Source organism: Puma concolor, chromosome E2 (assembly GCF_028749965.1).
Source record: "Puma concolor isolate L17-30 chromosome E2, mPumCon1.1.hap2, whole genome shotgun sequence".
In the NCBI taxonomy this organism is placed as follows: Eukaryota; Metazoa; Chordata; class Mammalia; order Carnivora; family Felidae; genus Puma; species Puma concolor.
The window spans coordinates 28,296,701-28,315,146 of NC_141681.1; the positions used below are offsets into that span (position 1 = coordinate 28,296,701).

Consider the following 18,446-nt stretch of genomic DNA (forward strand, 5'->3'; position numbering starts at 1 on the left):
CCTGCCCCCAGACAGCATCCCAGAGAGAGAAGCCATGAGGCCCCGGCTGATCAGGAGAGTGAAACAGAACTAGAATCCAAAGACCCTAATTCTCCCCAGCACCCTACGCGCTGTGGCTCCAGCCCTGAGTTGGGCTTGCACAGAGGGGTCTGGGGGAAGGGAGTCCATAACTTCCCCATCCCCCATCCTTCTTAACATGTGGGTTGTGGGGTGCCCTGGCTGGCTCACGGAACTCCCTTCAGTGGAGGAGTCAGGACTGACAGACGCACAAAGGGGTCAACTGGGAGAACAGTGCCATCATGGCAGGCTGCCCCACGGTCCACAAGAGCCAGAGGCATCAGAGCAGGAGAGAGAACCCGATGGGCAGCCATTCTTGGGGAAGGCCTCCTGGAGGCTGGGCTCATCCCACAGACCCCCCTCAGCTCCCCTGCCTGGGCCGCTGTCACCGGGGCCTTTGCTTTCCCTCACATGTAGTCTGCGGTAGCCATGTCCCCCTCTAAGCCTCAGTTTCCCTTCCTGGCCTGGACAAGGCAGGACCAGGTAGATGTTCTTGAGGGCCCTTCCAGTGTTGACAGGCTAGGTGGACAGAACACGCTGGCCCAGACTAAAGTACAAAGAGAGACTTTAATCAGGGCTCTTTCATGCCATGGTTCCAGACCAGAAAAGAGGGCAGGGGTCTTCTTTGTCCTTGTAGGGTCTTCACTGGACTCAGGCAGCTTGGGGTTGGGGTCGTGAACTGAGGCAGGAAGTCTCCAAATGGTCCAGGCAGAAATCAGGACTCCTGGGGCACAGGGTTCATGATGCTTTGCAAATATCTGACTGTCTTCTTCACCCTGGGGTCCTTGGGGTCGGAACAGATGGACTTGCCATGGATAGTTACAAACCTACACAAAAGGGAGAAACCCCGTCCAGGGGGCGTCAGGGCAAGAAGGCCTCCCAGAGCCCCAGGATCAGCCTTGCTCTGCACTGATCAGGACCCTGAGGCCTTGGGAGGAGCAAGAACTTGCCTGAAGTCACATAGCACATCGGTGACAGATCTGGGACATCAGGCTCTATCCTCAGTGATTCTTGACCTTCCCAAGGTCCCTGCCAGTCCTGGCCCTCCCAGGGAGCCAGAACTGCAAAGCCTCTGCCCCCCTACTTCAGCTACACCCATGCCCACCTAAAGCCTAGGAATTAGGGGTGCACAGGAGGGGCCCGGCTCAGACCAAGCCATGGGAAGTGACCACATTGGCTTTGGACTGCCTGTGTGACATGGGGCTGCTCTGTCTCTCTCAGGGCCTCAGTTTCCCCATAAATCAATGAAGAGTTGAACCTCACAGCCTGGGGCTTTTTGGGTCTCACAATGTGGGGTGCAGGGGCTTCCCTGGGGAGCAGGGCCCGAGTGGGAAGGGGACCACAAAAGCCCTGCTCTCTCCTCTCCCCAGTGGCCCTTCTGGGAGCTCCTGGGTCTGCGTTCTCCCAGACTGAGCTCCCAGGAGCAGGGACAGAGGGTGGGGTCAGGGCACACTTACACGATGGCGTCTTTGGAACACTCCCCCGAGGTCCTATACCACCCTGTCAGCCTTCTGAGAGGGATGGCCCCTTTGAAGTACTCTAGGCAGCACTCCCGGCCCACGTTGGTTGCTCGAGCTACGGAGAGGGGAGACAGGAACAGGTGTTCTGTGAGTGTCTGTGTGGGGGATGGGGGGGTCCATGGCTGTGGAGGGGAGTCCGTGTGCATGTCTGTGTGTGTATGTGTGTGTGCGTGTGTGTGTGTGTGTGGTATCAGAGGGGGTCCACGTGTGTGTGTTTGGGAGTCTCTTGGTAGGGGGATCTTGTGAGTGTGTGTCTGTGTGTGTCAGTATGTGCACACGTGTGTGCATGAGGTCTCTGTGCTTGGCGGGGGGGTGTCCCTGTGTGCTTATGTGTCTCTCTGTGTGTATATCTGTGTGTGTTTGGGAGGAGTTGTGTGTGCATGTCTCTGTGTGTGTCTGTGAAGGTGTGTCTTTGCGTGTCTGTGTGTGTGTGTGTATCTGTGTGTACACATTTGTGTGTGAGATCTGTGTGCCGCGGGGGTCCTGGGTGTTTGTGTGTGTGTGCTAGCATGTCTCTGTGTGTGTTCAGGTTCAGGGGGTCTGTGCACATATACTGGCATGCATCTATGTGTTGCCCCCGTGTGTCTGCATGAGTGTGCACCTGTGCGTGCACACACTCAAATACCAGCCCCAAACCACCCTGGAATTTCCTCCGGGCCAGGCTCTGGGCTGGGCCTCTGCCTGCAGGAGCTCATTTGGTCCTCCGCAGTGCACCTAGAGACAGGTACTATCATTTCACAGATGACTATGGGGAAGCCCAAGGCGTGAAGACACTTTCCTGGGGCTCGGCTTCCTTATCTTTGCACAAGATAAAGTACCAATACTTGCAAACAGGCAAACCAGAGACGTGTGGCTTTAATTAATGCCATGCTAGAGTGTTTTCTAAGAAGCCCCCAACTGTCCTCCAGCCATCTCGGGGGCAGAACTTGGTCTGACTAGCCCACGATGCTGCCCTGGCCGGTGACTTACAGAAGTGAGAGTAAACGAGCAATCATGGGCAAAGGCTGGGCGCTAACCAGCTGTGTTCCCACATCCCGTCTTACTTTGTCCTTTCCCCCCACAACTGCATATAAACCTCCCTCTTGCACATGCTCTGGGAACTAGCCGCGTTCATGCTGATTCCCTCAGTGTAGACCCATTAATAAAACAGATGCTAACCAAGACTCCTAAGAAGGGGTCGTGTTCCACTGTCAAAACACAGCCCCGGTCATTGCCCCACAACCACTGTGGCGCGAGACGGGCCAGAACTTTGCTCCTCCCCAAGCTGATCCCCAAGCTTGGGGGCCGCATCCTCCTCTCCGTCCTCCCCACCCTTCTCCTCATTTTCCCTTGACTGCCTCCCTCAAAGTCCTACGGCTGCCACCGGCCTCCCCCTTCTGCAGGAGCAGGTGGGCTGTAACTCATGCATAAATAGTGAGTGTTGCTGCTATGATCTCAGTGCCCCCACCCCTCATGTCCAGGGCGCCTTCCTCGGCCACACTCCTCTGCCCTCACCTGCATGGGTGACCTGCAGAGAAGCCCCCAGGAGGAGTGTGACCAGCAGCAGCAGCTTCAGGGACATCATGGTGCCAGGAGCCCGGGAGAGGATCTGTGCGTGTGGATCCCTCTGCTCCAGGAGAGACGAGGATGATAGCCAAGTGTGGAGGTGACCTATTTAACCTCTTTGGGGACCTTGCCCCACCTCCTGTCACCTCCCCCCCCCCCACATGCCTCCCTACAGCAGTGGAGTTTGAAGATGATTCAGCACAAATGCGGTCTTGGAATGTTTGTGGCTTTCCAGAGAATGGGCACTCAGCTGAGGACAGAGGTGGGGTATGTGTGTCCGGGGGCTATGACAGTGACATACTTCTCTTTTCACAGGGACATTTCTTGGTTCCTCTATTAGCAGGGCTGAGAAGCCTCTATCCTAAACCGGGTTAGCATCTGCCCCGAGGCTGGTGAGCCTCCTTCAAGCACCATCGCGCCCTGTGTGTGGGGTGGGGACAGCCAGGCAGGAGCCAAGAGGGCTGCTTCAGCACCTGAGGTCCAGGCCTGGAGGAGCTTCCCCCTCTGCCTCCAGGAAGGCCTCCTGTGGGGGAGGGGGAGTCCGCAGGCCGCATGGGCACAGGGCGTCTTCACAGGGAGTGCCCCTGCTCCATCTCATTCTGAGAAAGGCCTGGGGCCCACACGACTTTGGTTGGGGGGCTTCCCCAAGCAGGGCCCTGACACAGGAGACCAGAGCCCGACAGGTTTTAATCACCATTTAATCCAAATGGGCGCCTCTGCAGATTGGAAGCCCGGTTCCTCCACATGGGGCACCCCACCCTGGGTTGCAGAACAGCACGCAAGGGTCTGTGAGGACCTGGTCTACAGTGGACACGTGGTCAGGGTCCAGTGCGAGCCAGGCCCTGAACAGACTTTCCATCCACCCCATGGGCTGCAGCATCCCTGCATCAGGCCACAACCCCGGCCACCAGAGAAAGTGGCCAATTGTCTGCCTAGGGCTCCCCTGGGCCAGACGGTGGGAGTCCCTTAACCAGGAGGAGAGTCCTGTGCCCGCTTCCAGGTGGACAGCATCTCAGCAGGGTGACCCCTGACCTTGGTTTTAACACATGGGATCCGGGCCTGGCTCCACTGTATCCCAAGGGACCAGAAGCAGCTGAGATGAGGCCCCTGCAACATGTCAGGTGCACGGGACCCTCTCAGCACAGCTGGCTCTGGGTTAACCTGGAGCCATTGTTAAATTGTCATCAGTGGTGATGATAACCACAGCAGGCGCTGTTTGTTGAAACCCAGCCCCACCAAGGGAGGTGCTCAGACTGTAATCCTGCCTGCTGGTCCTCACAGGGCACCTGTGAAAGGAAGCCATGGTCAAGATCAAGGGAGGGCGAGGCCAGTGCTCCTCCTTGTCCCCGAGGGCCACTTTGGCAGGTTATGGCTGCTTCGCTTCATACGGGGACGGGGGGGAGTGCCCGTCCATGGCAAAACGTCCCTAGGGCAGGATCCTCTGTCACCATCTTGCTATGTGACTTTGGGCAGCTCATAGACCCTCTCTGGGCCTCACTTCACCACCTGTGGAGGGATGTTTGGACTGTCCCAGGGACCCTGCTGGAATGGCAGATCTGAGAAAGATGGGGTCCTCTCTTAGTGGATCTCACAGCAGCATTTCTCTGCTTCTCATAGGCTCACATCACCCACTCCTCAAGCCGCAGCTAGAGGGGTTCTTGCCCCCAGCCTGTCTGGCTGAGCCATTCTCCCTGTCTCTGGGACAGGCTGCCATCTGCCTGTGCAGCAGAGCGGAGAAGGGAGTGGATCTTCCTGCCTGCGCTCATCTTCGGTGCTGGCTTCCTGCAGACAGTGGGGGTAACCTCCACCCCAAACAGAGAGGCAGCTAGCAGGCCCCATCCTGCAGAGCTGGAGGAAGCCAGTCTGGTCAGGAGAACGGGTGCCAGTGCCCTTGGTGACTGTGCCCGGGAAAGAGCAGCTCTGGCCCGGAGACAGAGCCTTAGGCCCAGCGGAAATGCCAATGACCAGAGGTGCTTGGGGAGGGCCTGGGGCCTAGGAGGGGCAGAGGATGTCTCTGCTGATACTGCCCCTGATGGGTGGAGTGTCTCCTGACCCTCTCTGTCCTCCAGTCCCTCTGCCCAGTGGCTTTTCCACCCACCACAGAGGCCACGGAATGCTCTTCTGTGTTGGACAACAGGGGACTGTTAAGATGACAATTAGCAGCTTTATTACCGGCGAGGCCCCCCCAGCCCCCACTGCCGGGGAAACCCCCTGAGTGGGGTTTGAGTCCCCCTTGTTCTGCCACAGACTCAGAATTTTTCTCCAGAAGGACCCAAATTCCCCTGTCCCTTCTAGGGAATTGGTTGTGACAGCAGGAGCAGAATGTTCTGGACTAGCCCTGCTGGTGCAGGATGCCTAGCAAGGGAGGGATCAGAGCAGCAAGCATGCCAACGAGAACCTGCTGCATGTCAGGTGCTGTGCCAGGGGCCGTGGGAGGGTGTGCAGCAGCTGGCAGAGGGGACGAGGCCTGGCCCCAACACAGGAATGTGCAGGTGAGATAAAGGGCTGGGGCCCAGGGCAGGGAGATATTGCTTCTGGCTGAGAAACCTTGGAGGGCTTCATGGAGGCGGCAGTCAGTGAGCCTTGTGACTGGGAGGATTCACACCGGGGAGCTGGGTGGCTCAGTCAGTTGAGGTCCGACTTGGGCTCAGGTCATGATCCCACAGTCTGTGAGTTCAAGCTCCGCGTTGGGCTCTGTGCTGACAGCTCAGAGCCTGGAGCCTGCTTCGGATTCTCTCTCTTTCTCTCTCTCTCTCTCTCAATCTCAAAAATAAACATTAAAACGTTTTTAAAAAGAAAAAAAAAAGAGAGAAGGAGGAGGGGGCATTTCACACGAGGGAAGCACTGAGCGTGGGTGCAGAGATAAATGAGAGAAACAGCACAGGACTCTGTTGGGGGAAATGGTCCCGATGTGACATGGAGACCATAGACCATGAGACATGCCCACACACAGGACGGTTTCAATGAGGCTTGACCGGGGAAGAGGGGGCAGAAGACAAGGACAAGGAGGTGAGCCGGAGCTGGAGTCTGGGGAGGAACCGTGGGGCACAGAGCACCTCTCTGCCTCACTTTGGAGGCAGCACAGACCAGGGACATTTTAGAGGTGGTTTCCTTGCCTGGGATTAAGTGGCTTATTCCTCCTCAGTTCTCCCAGCTATGAAATGGATTCCAAGGGACCTTCCAGATGGAATGTCCTAGAGTCCGTGACTATGCTAAGGGCCTCGAGAGACCTTTACGGTACTGTGCAGATTCTAGGGCTTGGAAGTCGGTCAGGGGAATCAGGAACGCTCCCTGGAGGAGGTGGTGGTGAGGCAGAATTCTATGGAGGGTGGCAGCAGAGAGGGTGCTGGAGGAAAGGCCAGGGCACAGGCAGGGAAAGCAGAGCAGATGCAGGCCTAGTAGGACCACAGAGGTAAAGGGGAATTGGACCTGAGTGGGAGGAGGAAGCCAGGGTGACTGCCTGTCTCAACACCTCTGACTCAAGCTGACTAGACACGCCGCCTGTACACCTGCCACCCTTCCTGCCCCAGCCCCGAAACCACTGCCACGGGGAGTTCCTTGGGGAGTGGAGAGGGTCACTATGTCCCCACTTTAGCTTGAAGGGGCTGCACCGGCCAGAGTCTGGGGCCCTCACCCTGAAAGCAAGGGAGGGAGGGGTCCCGCACCACCTCTGGCTCTGCTGTGGGCTGGGAGGCTGTTGTCACAACCCCGAGAACTTAGCCGCAAGCCCTTGAGCAGGGGTCAGGTTTATGAGATGGAAGCTCTTTATCGTCTTCAAATTGCAGATGACAGTTGTCGCTGGGGTGGCATGTCCCATGTCAGCTGAGGCTCCAGGAGATGCAGTGACTTGCCTGGAACATCCCAGTAAGGATTCAGCCTTTCATCCATCCAGCCCCATCCTCTGACGGCTGAGACTGTATGGTCTTGTCCTGCCCGTGGGGGCTGAGACACGAAGGTCCCAGATGTTACCCCCATCCCCCAATCCCCAAATGTGTCCCACCCTCCTGTCCAAAGGGCCTAATGTGCTCACTGGTGAGCCTTTCCTGACAGGTTGTCGGTCAGCTTGATTCCTTGGGTCAGAAACACAGCAGTAGTCGTTACCCTGGGCTTCCCCTCCTCTCTCATGATCAATGGGCAAGGCCTGTTCAGCCTGCCACCTGGATGTGTCTTGAATCAGTCCCCTTCTCCCCACCATCTCTCTGTTGGACCACAGCCCAACACTCGTCTCCCAGCTCCCCCACGTACCCCTCCAGTCCACTCTCCTCTCTAAAGCCCAGACCTCTTTCCAGAACACAAATCTGAGCAAGGCTCTCCCCTCTCAAAATCCTTCCATACCTCCCCCTTGCCCTCAGGATGAAGTCCAGATTCTCACGGACTTTTCCAGACTCAACTTTTGCCCCCAGCCCCACTGCCCACACCATTACTTTATTCTAGCCACGTGGACCTTCTTTCAGTTCCTTGAAAATGCCAGGCTCTCACTGACACCCAAGCCTTTGTACAGGCTCTTCCCCTTGTCTGGAACACTCTCTCCTGCTCCCCCACACCCCACTTCCTTCCACTCCTACCCTTCTTAGATCACAGCTTAAATCCCCACTTCCTTCCTTTGGCCCCCACCTTCCTCTGTGTCCTCACAGGTCACTGGCTTCCCTATCATGTTTTCGTCACATTGCACTGTGAGCACTGGTTTGCTTCCCGGGTCTTACATGGAAGATTGTGAACTTGAAAACAGGATCTTTTCTGTGTTCCGACCCATAGCTCCGGGACTTAGCACCCAGTAGGTGCTCAATAAAATATGTTTATTGAATGGATAAGAGGTGGATGGTCAGATGGATGGGTGGGTGAATGATTGGATGGATGATGGTTGATAGATGAAGGATGGGTGGATGGATGGATGGACGCTTACAAATTTCTGAACTATAGCTTGAGCACAGCTTACACTCTATCTCAGGGGCAACTTCACTCCAGCATGAATTCTTTTGGGTTCAGTGTGTGCCACCACTTCATGAGACACACCTGAATTCTCCTGTCTTGAATGAGGCAGAAGAATCCAACCAGGGCACTCATTGACTCTTTCCTATCTAGTTTACAGCCTCCTTGTGGGTTGTAGCCATTTCCTGCCTTCAGTCAAACCTAAATTTCTTCAACTGTGGCTTTGCTCTCATTCCTTCTCCACTCCAGGAGGGCTCCTTCCCTCAGTTACACTCCCCGCTTCTGGCTCTTTGTGTTCCCCCTTTCCGTGGTCCCCTTCCCCTCTGCTGATGACACGATCTAGGGTCTCTGCTGCTATAAAACCTCCCCTTGATCCCCAACACGCTGTCCTCCTATTTCTTCTTTAATTCATGACCAAACTTCTCCCGTGTGTGGTCTACACCTCCCACTACCATTTCCTCTCTGCTCATGTGTGATTTAATTTTTAGCACTAAGGCCCTCACACTCTGGGGAAGCCACTTTCTCTGGGCCTTTCAACCACCCATGGCCACTCTCTGAACTTCCCATCCCCTTTATGAGAGGATGGGTAACCGCTGCCCCACATGGCAGTGGTTACCCGCAGACGCTCTGGAAGCATTCGTTCTCTAGAGCCCTGGGTCCCAGTCCCTCTCCCACCTGTTTCTGATTGTGTGACCAAGAACAAGTCCATGAGCCTCCCTGTCTTCATCTGAAACGTGGGCATGTTGATATTGCTAGGAAAATTAACTGAGGTGATTTATGTAGCCTTCCTTGTCTCCAGCTGGTTTGATGAATCTCCTTGTCATCGCTGGGAACCATTTCCCTTTGTGACAATCCTCTCCATTGGGATTCGGGCTAGGGTTCTTCCCTGCACTCTCTTTGGGCTCCTCTTCTCAGTAGCATCTCTGAGCTTTCACCACAGGCTGGACAGGTTTCTCAGCAATTACATCTATTAGTTTATTTTGTTCTCACAACAACCCTAGGAGGTAAGTATATTATCTACATTTCACAGATGAGGAAATTAGGGACCAACCACAGTGGTTAAGAAACTGGTCCGAGGGTACACAAGGCTAGAAGCATGAAGCGTGCCTGAGGCTCCGTCCTAGGCTTTTTGTCTCAAGCAACCTCTCTCCCTCCTTGATGTCATTAACTCAGGCCTTTGACCTCGAGATGGATGTTTCCTAACTCTCCCAGCCCCAACCAGTTCTGATCAAAGACACCCACTGCACCCCACCCCATCCTCTAGCCTCCTCTTGCCTGCTGTCAGATACCTTAGCTCTCTCTACCTTGTAGCCTGGCCAGTCTAGTCTGTGGGGTCCCAAAAAAAAAAAAATCTGTCCCTCTGTGGTTCACTCAGCCCAAGAACAAGAAAGGCGGGACCAAGTTCCTCTTGACCAGCTTCCCCCTTTTTTTTTTTTTTTTTTTTTTGTTCAGGCTGGCGTCATTCCCCACCTCCCATCTGCCCCACTGGTCTGTAATTTTGCCCTTGACTCATTTCTCACCTTCAGCCCCTACGCCACATCAAGCACTGATTCTGCCAGCCATGTCTGGTGGTGCTCAGCTTCCTCACTCTCTCCTCGTTCTCACTGGCTCAACCTGAATCCTTCACACCTGGGCGGTGTCGACAACTTCCAGACCTATTTCCTCCTCTCTGGTCCTCCTGCATGCCCATGTCTGAGGGGTCTTTTACAAGAGTTGCTCTTGCTACATATAGCATATAGCCCTCAAGAACCATCAATGGCTCCCTGTTCCCTGTCCCTCAAAAGTCTTCAGGTCAGTCTGTACGCCCCGCCATCCCTCCTGATCAGTCTTACCTCAAGGATTCCCACAGATTCGGTGTGTGCCCTCACTAGGTGACTCGGTTTGCTATGTCCTCCTCTTTACTGGATTACCCAGCGCCCTGAACCAAATTATATCCACTTTTCATATGCGACATGCCATAAAATATTAAATAAGGGCGTCCCTGTGGAAATGAGGGGCTAGGAGAAAAGACCCTTGGTCAGGTACCCCAGGTTTGAATCAGCTCTGCCATCAAGGAACTGTGAGACTTGGAGCAAGTCACTTCTCTCTGAGCCTCAGTTTCCACATCTGCAAGATGAAAATAATGATAGTAAGTACATTAGAAGGTTTTGGTGCTTATCGACTGCCTTAGTGCCTGTATCTGGCAAATAGTACCTGTTCCTGACTTTAAATATCATCTATATGCCAGAGACTCCCAAATTTCTCTTGCAAACTCCAGGCTTGTATGTCAGCTGCCTACTGAGCATGTTGAACAGGCATCCCAGACCCATCAAGTCCAAAGCCGAATTCCCAATTCCCATCCACCCCCACACGTGCTCCCCCCTGTTCCTTGCCAGCCCCTGCCTTCCCGTTACTTGGACCAGAATCCTGCGCACCATCCTGACGCCTCTTCCCTCTCGCCCCCTACTTCCCATCTGTCAGCCGATCTCCTGGCTCTGCCTTCAGAATTCATCCGGAGCTCACCATCCCTCCCCTGGATCCCTACACTGGCTCCTGGAGGTGTCCCTGCCTCCACCCTTGCCTGCTATGCTCTATTCTCAGCACAGTAGTCACAGGAATGTGAATCTCCTCTGCTCAGACCATCCCCCAGGCTCTCCCCTACTCTCAGAGGAAAAGCCAAAGAGCCTACAGCAGCCACGAGGCCCCACCTTGCTTTCCGCGCTCTGGCCTCGCTGGCCGCCTTCATGTTCGAAACGTGCCCGACACTCTCCCTCCTTAGGATACTTCCACTGTTCTTTCAGCCTAGAATATTCTTCCCCACATGCATGCATGACTCACTCCTTCACCTCCTTCAATCTTTGTTTAAATGTCACCTTTCAATGAGGCCTACCCTATTTAAAATTGCAACCTACCCCACCTCTTTCTCTGCTTGCTTGCTTTTCCTTTCTTTCCTTTTTCTCTTTCTTTCTTTCTTTCTTTCTTTCTTTCTTTCTTTCTTTCTTTCTTTCTTTCTTTCTCTTCCCCCCCCTCTCCAGCACTTACCACCCCCAATCACTACACCATTGACTTACTTGTTACACCTGCTGTTTGTTGCCTGTCTCCCCCTGACATCCCCACTGGAATGTAAGTACCATAGGACAGAAGCTCTTTCTCTTTTATGCAGTGAAGTATATCCCACGGCACGTGGTAGGCCCTCAATACATACTTGTTGAATCCAGTGAATGAATGGATAAATGGCTGCTATTATTCCCAAAGCCAAGTACATAAACACTTCTCAATGGAGTCTTGCTCTTACTGTGGACTTGTCTCAATCTCTCTTGTGCCTGGGCCTCAGCTCTCCATCTGGGCTCCTCCCTCAGCCCTGTAAATCAATTACTTTCATTTACTGCTCGAGTCCAACCCTCTCTTTCCAGGGAAACTTTGTCCCTGGTTCCAAGTTATCTCACAGGCAAAGCTTTGGTCTCCAGACAGCACTGGCACAATCCAGGGCTGTGCAGCCAAGTGACCAATTCAAGGCTCACCCCTCAGGGTGCAATGATGGACCCTTCCTGTAGAAGCTAGAGGCCTGCTGCAGCCTTCTCTGAACCTGGCAGGCTGCCTGGGGAGGGGGAGGGGGGAATCTTTCCCACTAAATGGGACCCTCTCTGCTCTCAAGGAAGGTTTGTTCAGCACCAGGGTCAGCGCCAAGAGCCCAGCCTCCGGGAAGAACACACATTCTGGAAGGCACCTTTTCTATGGATCTTGGTGGATCTGGCCCCTTTGAAAGGTGAAGGATCTCCCTGCCTTCCTGTCCAATCTCAGCCACTGCAAATAAGCCAGCAGGGGAAAGACCAGCAGCATTTGGCCATGTGATACATGGCACAGTCCTACCTGGATCCTGGCTCATCCAGGGGGAGCTCAGGGTGTGGAAGGGTGTGGCCACTTCTGAGCAAAGTCCAGACCTGGAAAGCATGTGCCTCTAGAAGAGAATGAGGTCCTGTTCTCTTTCTAGAGAGAAGCAGGCACTTCAGCAGCCCTCTGGGCCGGGCCAGAACAGGCTGTGACTTGCCCTTCCACAGACAGACGCTCTCTCCTCAATCCCACTTGGCTTAACATAGGGTCCTCCCTTCTTCCTGCTTTGCCTGGGCTTCTTACAGCTCTAGGACTCGTTGCTTCTTTTTCCCTCAATGAAACGAAACTGTCTAACCTAGCTCCAAAAATAATTTGGTGTTCTTATTGGTGTCACGTTCAATGTATAGGCCTTCTTAGGGAGCTGTCTTTCCCGTTGGTTTCCCATTCTACTGCTTGCAGTCCTTTTCGCTCTCCTCCCCCAGTCAGCAACTCCTCATTCCAGACCCCAACGTGGGCTGCAGGCTGGGGAGCATGGCGATTGGCTGTGTCCATTGTCTGAGGTTGGGTTCATTAAGGTTGTGCTCCCAGGGGAGGCGGGGAAGAGCAGGGGGGATGGAGGCAGGGAAGGGACTGAAGCCCAGCAAAGGTGTTGACCTCAGGCAAGTCCCAGGGGCAGCTCCCTCCTGCCCCCACAGGGGCTCCAGACTGTCAGAAATAAAAGCAGCTGAAGGGGAGAGGCTCTGGCTGGGGCACCCACAGGTCCCCACCACTGGGTTCAGAGATAAATATTACCATCACTGAGGCCCTGTGTGCCTCTCCTATTCTTTCCCTCTACAGACTAGCAGAAACTGAACTGGGCCTGCATTAGTCCCAAGCATTTCTTCATTTTCCTAACACATGCCTGTGTGTCCTTAAACAATGTATGGCATTGTTGGGGCGCCTGGGTGGCGCAGTCGGTTAAGCGTCCGACTTCAGCCAGGTCACGATCTCGCGGTCCGTGAGTTCGAGCCCCGCGTCAGGCTCTGGGCTGATGGCTCGGAGCCTGGAGCCTGTTTCCGATTCTGTGTCTCCCTCTCTCTCTGCCCCTCCCCCGTTCATGCTCTGTCTCTCTCTGTCCCAAAAATAAATAAAAACGTTGAAAAAAAAATGTTAAAAAAAACAATGTATGGCATTGTTGATACAGTTTTTTAAGCTTTATATTAATATTACCATATAGTATCTGTCCTTTCACATCTTGCAGTATTGAACCTGAGAGTCATGTGTGTTGACAGGAACCAGTGTGTTTATTTCTTTTTCACCAGTTATGCAATTCCATACAATGACTGTACCAGACCACAATTTGCTTTTTTTTTTTTTTAAGTGGGGTCGCTAGAGAGGGACTGCCTGCTGGCCTAGTCACTTACTAGCTATGTGACTTTGGGTAAACTCCCCACTCTCTCTGTGCCTTGGCACTTCCATCTAGAAAATGGGGCTCATATTAGTAGGACCCATGTTAGAGCTGGAGCAGGGACTATATGAGAAAGTTCCTTCAAAGGCTCACAGCGGTGTGTGATTGGGACAGTGAACCCCACAAGGGGAAGGCTAGTGTCTTATCCGTCTCTGGAAATAATTGAATGACTCCTCCTCTGCCCTTGCTTCCCTGCAGGGACCCACTGCTTCTGCCCCTGACACCTTGGGGACCCTAGGCTGTCTACCTGGCATCTCAGCGCTCATGTGCACGGGACTCCAATTCCATCAATCTGATGATGCTCATGACCACACATAAAAACTGGAAAACAGGCTGCACAGGTACAGATGAGAAGCGGGGGGTGGGGAGGAGAAGGGGGGACCCAGGAAGATGTCTGGGGGGGCAGACGCTCCCACTCTCAGACTCCGGAGATCCCAAGGCTGCTAGACTCCACCCTTCCTTGCTCGCTCCTCTGGAGAATTTGGGAGACAGTCAGGGCCTTGACCCAGTTCAGGCCTCCTGGTTGTCCTGGCTGGGCCCGGGGAGCAATTTCTTGACCAAGATGTGATGGTGGAGGGTCACAGGGGTTCAAGAGTGACTTGGACACACCTTCACAGATGGCCCCTCTCAGTCTCTGACATCTCTTTGAGGCAATTAGATTTTGGTTTTTTGCCAGGAAGTGCCTTGAAATGCAGCCCCCCACATGGCTGGGTGGCTTTCCATAAATCAGAAAGGCATGTGGTACCAGCAGCAGGTCAGAAAGTGCCACTGGAACGTGGATGGTGGTGGGGGCCGGCCCTTCCCCTCTTTCACTTCTTCCAAGACCTGTGGTTGGTCACTGGGGCACAAAAGGGAGCAAGACACACAGATGTTCGGCCTCACGGCTCTTACAGAAGCTCAGTGAAACAAGAAGGCACAGCCAGGTCATGTGAGGGTTACTATGGGTGCAGGCACAGTGAGGACCTGTAGCAGGGAAGCTTCGTGAAACTAAGAAGTCAGAGAAGGCCTCCTGGAGGAAGCAACATCTAAGCTGAAACCAAAGGATGAGTAAGAGTTGCCAGAGGAACAGTGAAGGGGGATGTTATTCCAAGCAGGGGGAGTAGCCAGTACAATGGCTCAGAGGCGCGAGAGAGAAGTGTGACCTAGGGATATAAAAAAATGTGTGGCCAAGGGTGTTGTTGGTGGCGGGGTAAGCAAGATGGAGGGAAGAGCAGCAAAAGAGACGGGGCTGGAGTCAGTGTGCCAACTGAAATCCTCCAGGAAGACAAAAGACATCAGTCATGGCCTTGGCCCTTAGGACTGTGCAAAAGAGCCCGAGTCCTATGCCAACAGGCCCGGGTTACCCTGGTTGGGCTTTTGGCCTTAGGAGGTCCATGAAAGACTGGCTGATCCAGATCATCTGGCAAACAGCTGGTGCTCAGTAATGTTAGTACTATCTCCATCTATTTCCTTGACTGCTGACATGATCACCAGCACATCTGAGCCATTAGAACTCCCAAGCATCAACATATCTCAGGGAAACTACAAAACCCTTCTTCCCAACTCCACTTAGTGAGAATTCCAGACAAATCCAGACAGCTGGCAGGATACTGTTGACCACCCCATCTGCAAAGAAAGCAAAGGAAGAGTAGAGAGCTAGATAGCAGAAAGCCTATTTATTCCCCTGAAATGAATGTTTCAAGCCTTTAACACCATCGTGAGATTATTGACAAATCATCCCTATAACATACTTCTTTTTCTTCATTGCTGTACCCCTCTGGATGAGCTAGGTTATGTTGCAATAACTTTTCCCTGGCTCAAAGTCAGAAAGGTTTGTTTCTTCTGCAGAGATCAGTGGGAGTTTTTTCTGTGGCTGGAGACTCTGGAGCCATCATCGCTCTGAGACCCAAGGTAATGAAGCGATCATTTTCTGGAATGTTGCCAGGTGCTGAGCCAGAAGGACTGAAAGTTCTTAAGGGTCTCTCATCAGAAATTCCATATGTGAATCTTGTGATATACGTTACTTCCACCCCCTAGTTCACTGGCCCAAACTGCTCTTTTGGCCCCCCTAAACCCCAAGGGGGTGGGAAGAGCAGCCCTCCCACATGCCCAAGGGGTAGCAAGCCAGAAATAGGCAAGGAGATTGACTATTGCAGTCTCCCAGGACTTGAAACTAACAAAATTCTCTTTTTAAGTCTGAGATTCAGGCCTCTTACTCCTCTGGTATCAATTTAGTTGGGATTCATGAGTTTTGACCTTGTCAGTTTCAAAAGCAATGTATAGAAGAAAAGTTACATCAACTTGAACAGCTGCATAATGGCACCATAACATTTCTTTACCCTGCTTTAGCTGAAAACCAAGAAGGCTGCCTTTCTTAATACTTATGATTCCACAGTCTTGTTTGGGTATCCAGTAACCAAAGTGAATAGAACTAGGATGTTTCAAACCCTTTGGAAACATCCGTTGCATGATCATAGGTTCTATTACCGAGAGCTCACTATGTGCAATGGAGAAAACTGAGGCCCAGAGAGGTTAAGCAACTTGCCCAAAGTTATGTAGCCAGAAATCTCCATGCTGTATTCTGCTCCTGTATTGGTTTAAAAAAAAAAAAAAGCTGCTCATTACAAATAATTCTGTCCTGTCCTTTGCGGGCAAGAGATTCCTTGAATTTAAGAGAGGGGCATCGCTTCCACCAATGTGGTGAGATCAAGGAGATCTCTCATGGGTCCAACCACGGAAGTTTGCAGTCAGTTTAAGAAAGCTAGCCTGGCACCAGATCTTTTCTTAAATCCCAGCGGCTGAAACATTCTTTGTCCAGGAAAGCACATGACTGAGCAGAAATGAATAGGACACAGGTGGTCTCCTGAGCTCTTGTACACGTAGAACAACAGGGCATGGGTACACACACACACACACACACACACACGCACAGCTCCCAGGAGCTTATTATTCAGTCTCACCCTGGAAATTCCCAGCCATTCATTTCTTTATTTTTCTGCCTGGCCTCACCCATTTGGGGAATGTACAGAGGACACAGGGGAGGAAAGGGACTAACGGCAAAGGGCAGAGAGTGGGAAGGCTGTTAGTGGCTACTGCCCACAGGACCCTGCAAGCCTCGGTGGGGGATGGAGTGGGCGGGCCTTGGACAGGGATGGGGGCAGGGAAGGGGGGGGTCTCCAAAACTTGGGCTAGGTGCCAAATCTCTAACTTGGAGGGCAGTGTAGGGCGGAGGGGGGCAGGCAGGAGAGGAAGGGGTAAGGACAGCAGCTTAAAGGTGCTTTCATCCCTGGAGTCTGGATCCAGTGGCTCTGAAGTGGGGGCCTGGTGTCTGTACTTTTAAGAATCCGTGGTTCAGGGGCGCCTGGGTGGCGTAGTCGGTTAAGCGTCCGACTTCAGCCAGGTCATGATCTCGCGGTCCGCGAGTTCGAGCCCCGCGTCGGGCTCTGGGCTGATGGCTCAGAGCCTGGAGCCTGTTTCCGATTCTGTGTCTCCCTCTCTCTCTGCCCCTCCCCCGTTCATGCTCTGTCTCTCTCTGTCCCAAAAATAAATAAACGTTGAAAAAAAAAATTAAAAAAAAAAAAAAAAAAAAAGAATCCGTGGTTCAGGGACGCCTGGGTAGCTCAGTCAGTTAAGAGTCCAACTCTTGATTTCAGCTCGGGTCATGATCTCACTGTTAATGAGTTGGAGACCCACGCCCGGCTCTGCGCTGACAGCCGTGGAGCCTGCTTGGGATGCTCTCTCACCTTCTCTCTCTCTGTCCCTCCCCCACTGACTCTTGCTAAATAAATAAACATTTTTTTAATGTTAAAAAAATAAAAAGAATCGATGGCTCATACTTTCAGAAACAAAGACTAACATTCAAGTCCTGGAGAAAGACTGCAGGTCAGACCCCCATCTCTGCCACTTAACCTTGGGCTTGGAGAGCCTTCCTTTCCTCAACTGCAAGATGGGCACATTGTATGCAAAGAACTTAGCACACTGCCTGGCACGGGTAAACACTAAACAAACAGTGGCTTTTATTATCTGATGACGTCTCAGAGACCCCACAGCCCTGTCAGAGATTTGAGAGGCCTCTGAGTCTCCTTCCAACTCTGAGTGAATTTGGGCACCACGTGTGAAGTGTAGCCCTCTAAGTGAAAGAAAACCGAACGCTCCAGGATCCCCGAACTGCTCTGGACTGAGCCAGAATTCAGGTCTCTCCCACTCTCCATCCTCTTCTGGAGCAAGAGGAGTTTAAACCTTACCTAACAATGTGATTAAAAAACAAAACAAATTGCAAAGCCTCTGGTCATGTTCCATGTTGCCGAAAGGATGGGGTTCGAGAGGCTGGAGGCTTGTGACCTTGCCTCTGAGCTCCTCCTTGGGTGTGGAATGGGCAAAAGCAGGAGGAAATGAGTTTGAGGGGGCTCGGGCAGAGCTGTGGCTCGCTGCTAAGGGACGTACTAGGATGGGCAGCTTGCACAGAGGCAGCAACCTCAGATTCACACAGGACCCTCAAACCCACGTGTCTGTGGGGTTTGGCAGGTAGTAAAATGAAGGAGGAAGGCAGCAGGGTATAAGAAAAGTCACGTGCCCATCATGACCTTGTCCCAATTTCGGTGCAGACTTGGGTTTGGACAAAAATATCCTTGCTCTAAGATAAACAAGAGAAGGGTGATGAAAAACGGTACTTGACATGGTCACAAGCTCCAAGAGCACTAAGCAGTTAGGGGATGCTAGAGAACTGGGGGTCTCGCCCTGGCCTGCCCCTTCTCAAGAGGAAGCTGCTGCTGGGGCCTGACCCACTGATGTCGTGGTAGGGCCAGACCTTCTGAGTCACCCGACAGAACACAGAAGAATAGGTTTGTGTGTGTAATTTCCTGATTTTTGCATACTGCCTCTAATTTTTAAAAACACCGTGTAGATATCTAATCTAAAATGCCATTGGCTGTAGGGCGCTCTGATATTTAGTAAACTACTAATAAACAAAAAAAAAAAAGACCTGTCAATTAAAGTATGACAAGCCATCGATCGGAGGACAAATCCCAATTCCAAAGATGTCACAATGCAAAAAAAAATGTGCATCTCAGGATCCACGAAATATTGTGTAATAATAGGCTGTACTTGATCTGTAGAAACTTGTGCAGTTCCCAATCTACACAACTGTACATAGCAGCTCT

At 52.7% G+C, this 18,446-nt stretch overlaps 1 protein-coding gene across 1 annotated transcript; it reads right to left on the reverse strand.

Annotated features, from left to right (window-relative positions):
• Positions 1 to 605: 605 nt before the first annotated feature.
• CCL17 (C-C motif chemokine ligand 17) lies at positions 606 to 3,214 on the reverse strand. Its single transcript, XM_025920829.2, has 3 exons — positions 3,072 to 3,214; positions 1,515 to 1,632; positions 606 to 884 (listed from the first exon to the last, which is right to left on the reverse strand). The coding sequence occupies exons 1-3, from the start codon at positions 3,139 to 3,141 to the stop codon at positions 773 to 775; spliced, it is 300 nt and encodes a 99-aa protein (XP_025776614.1). The 5' UTR covers positions 3,142 to 3,214; the 3' UTR covers positions 606 to 772.
• Between the last annotated feature and the right edge of the window lie 15,232 nt (positions 3,215 to 18,446).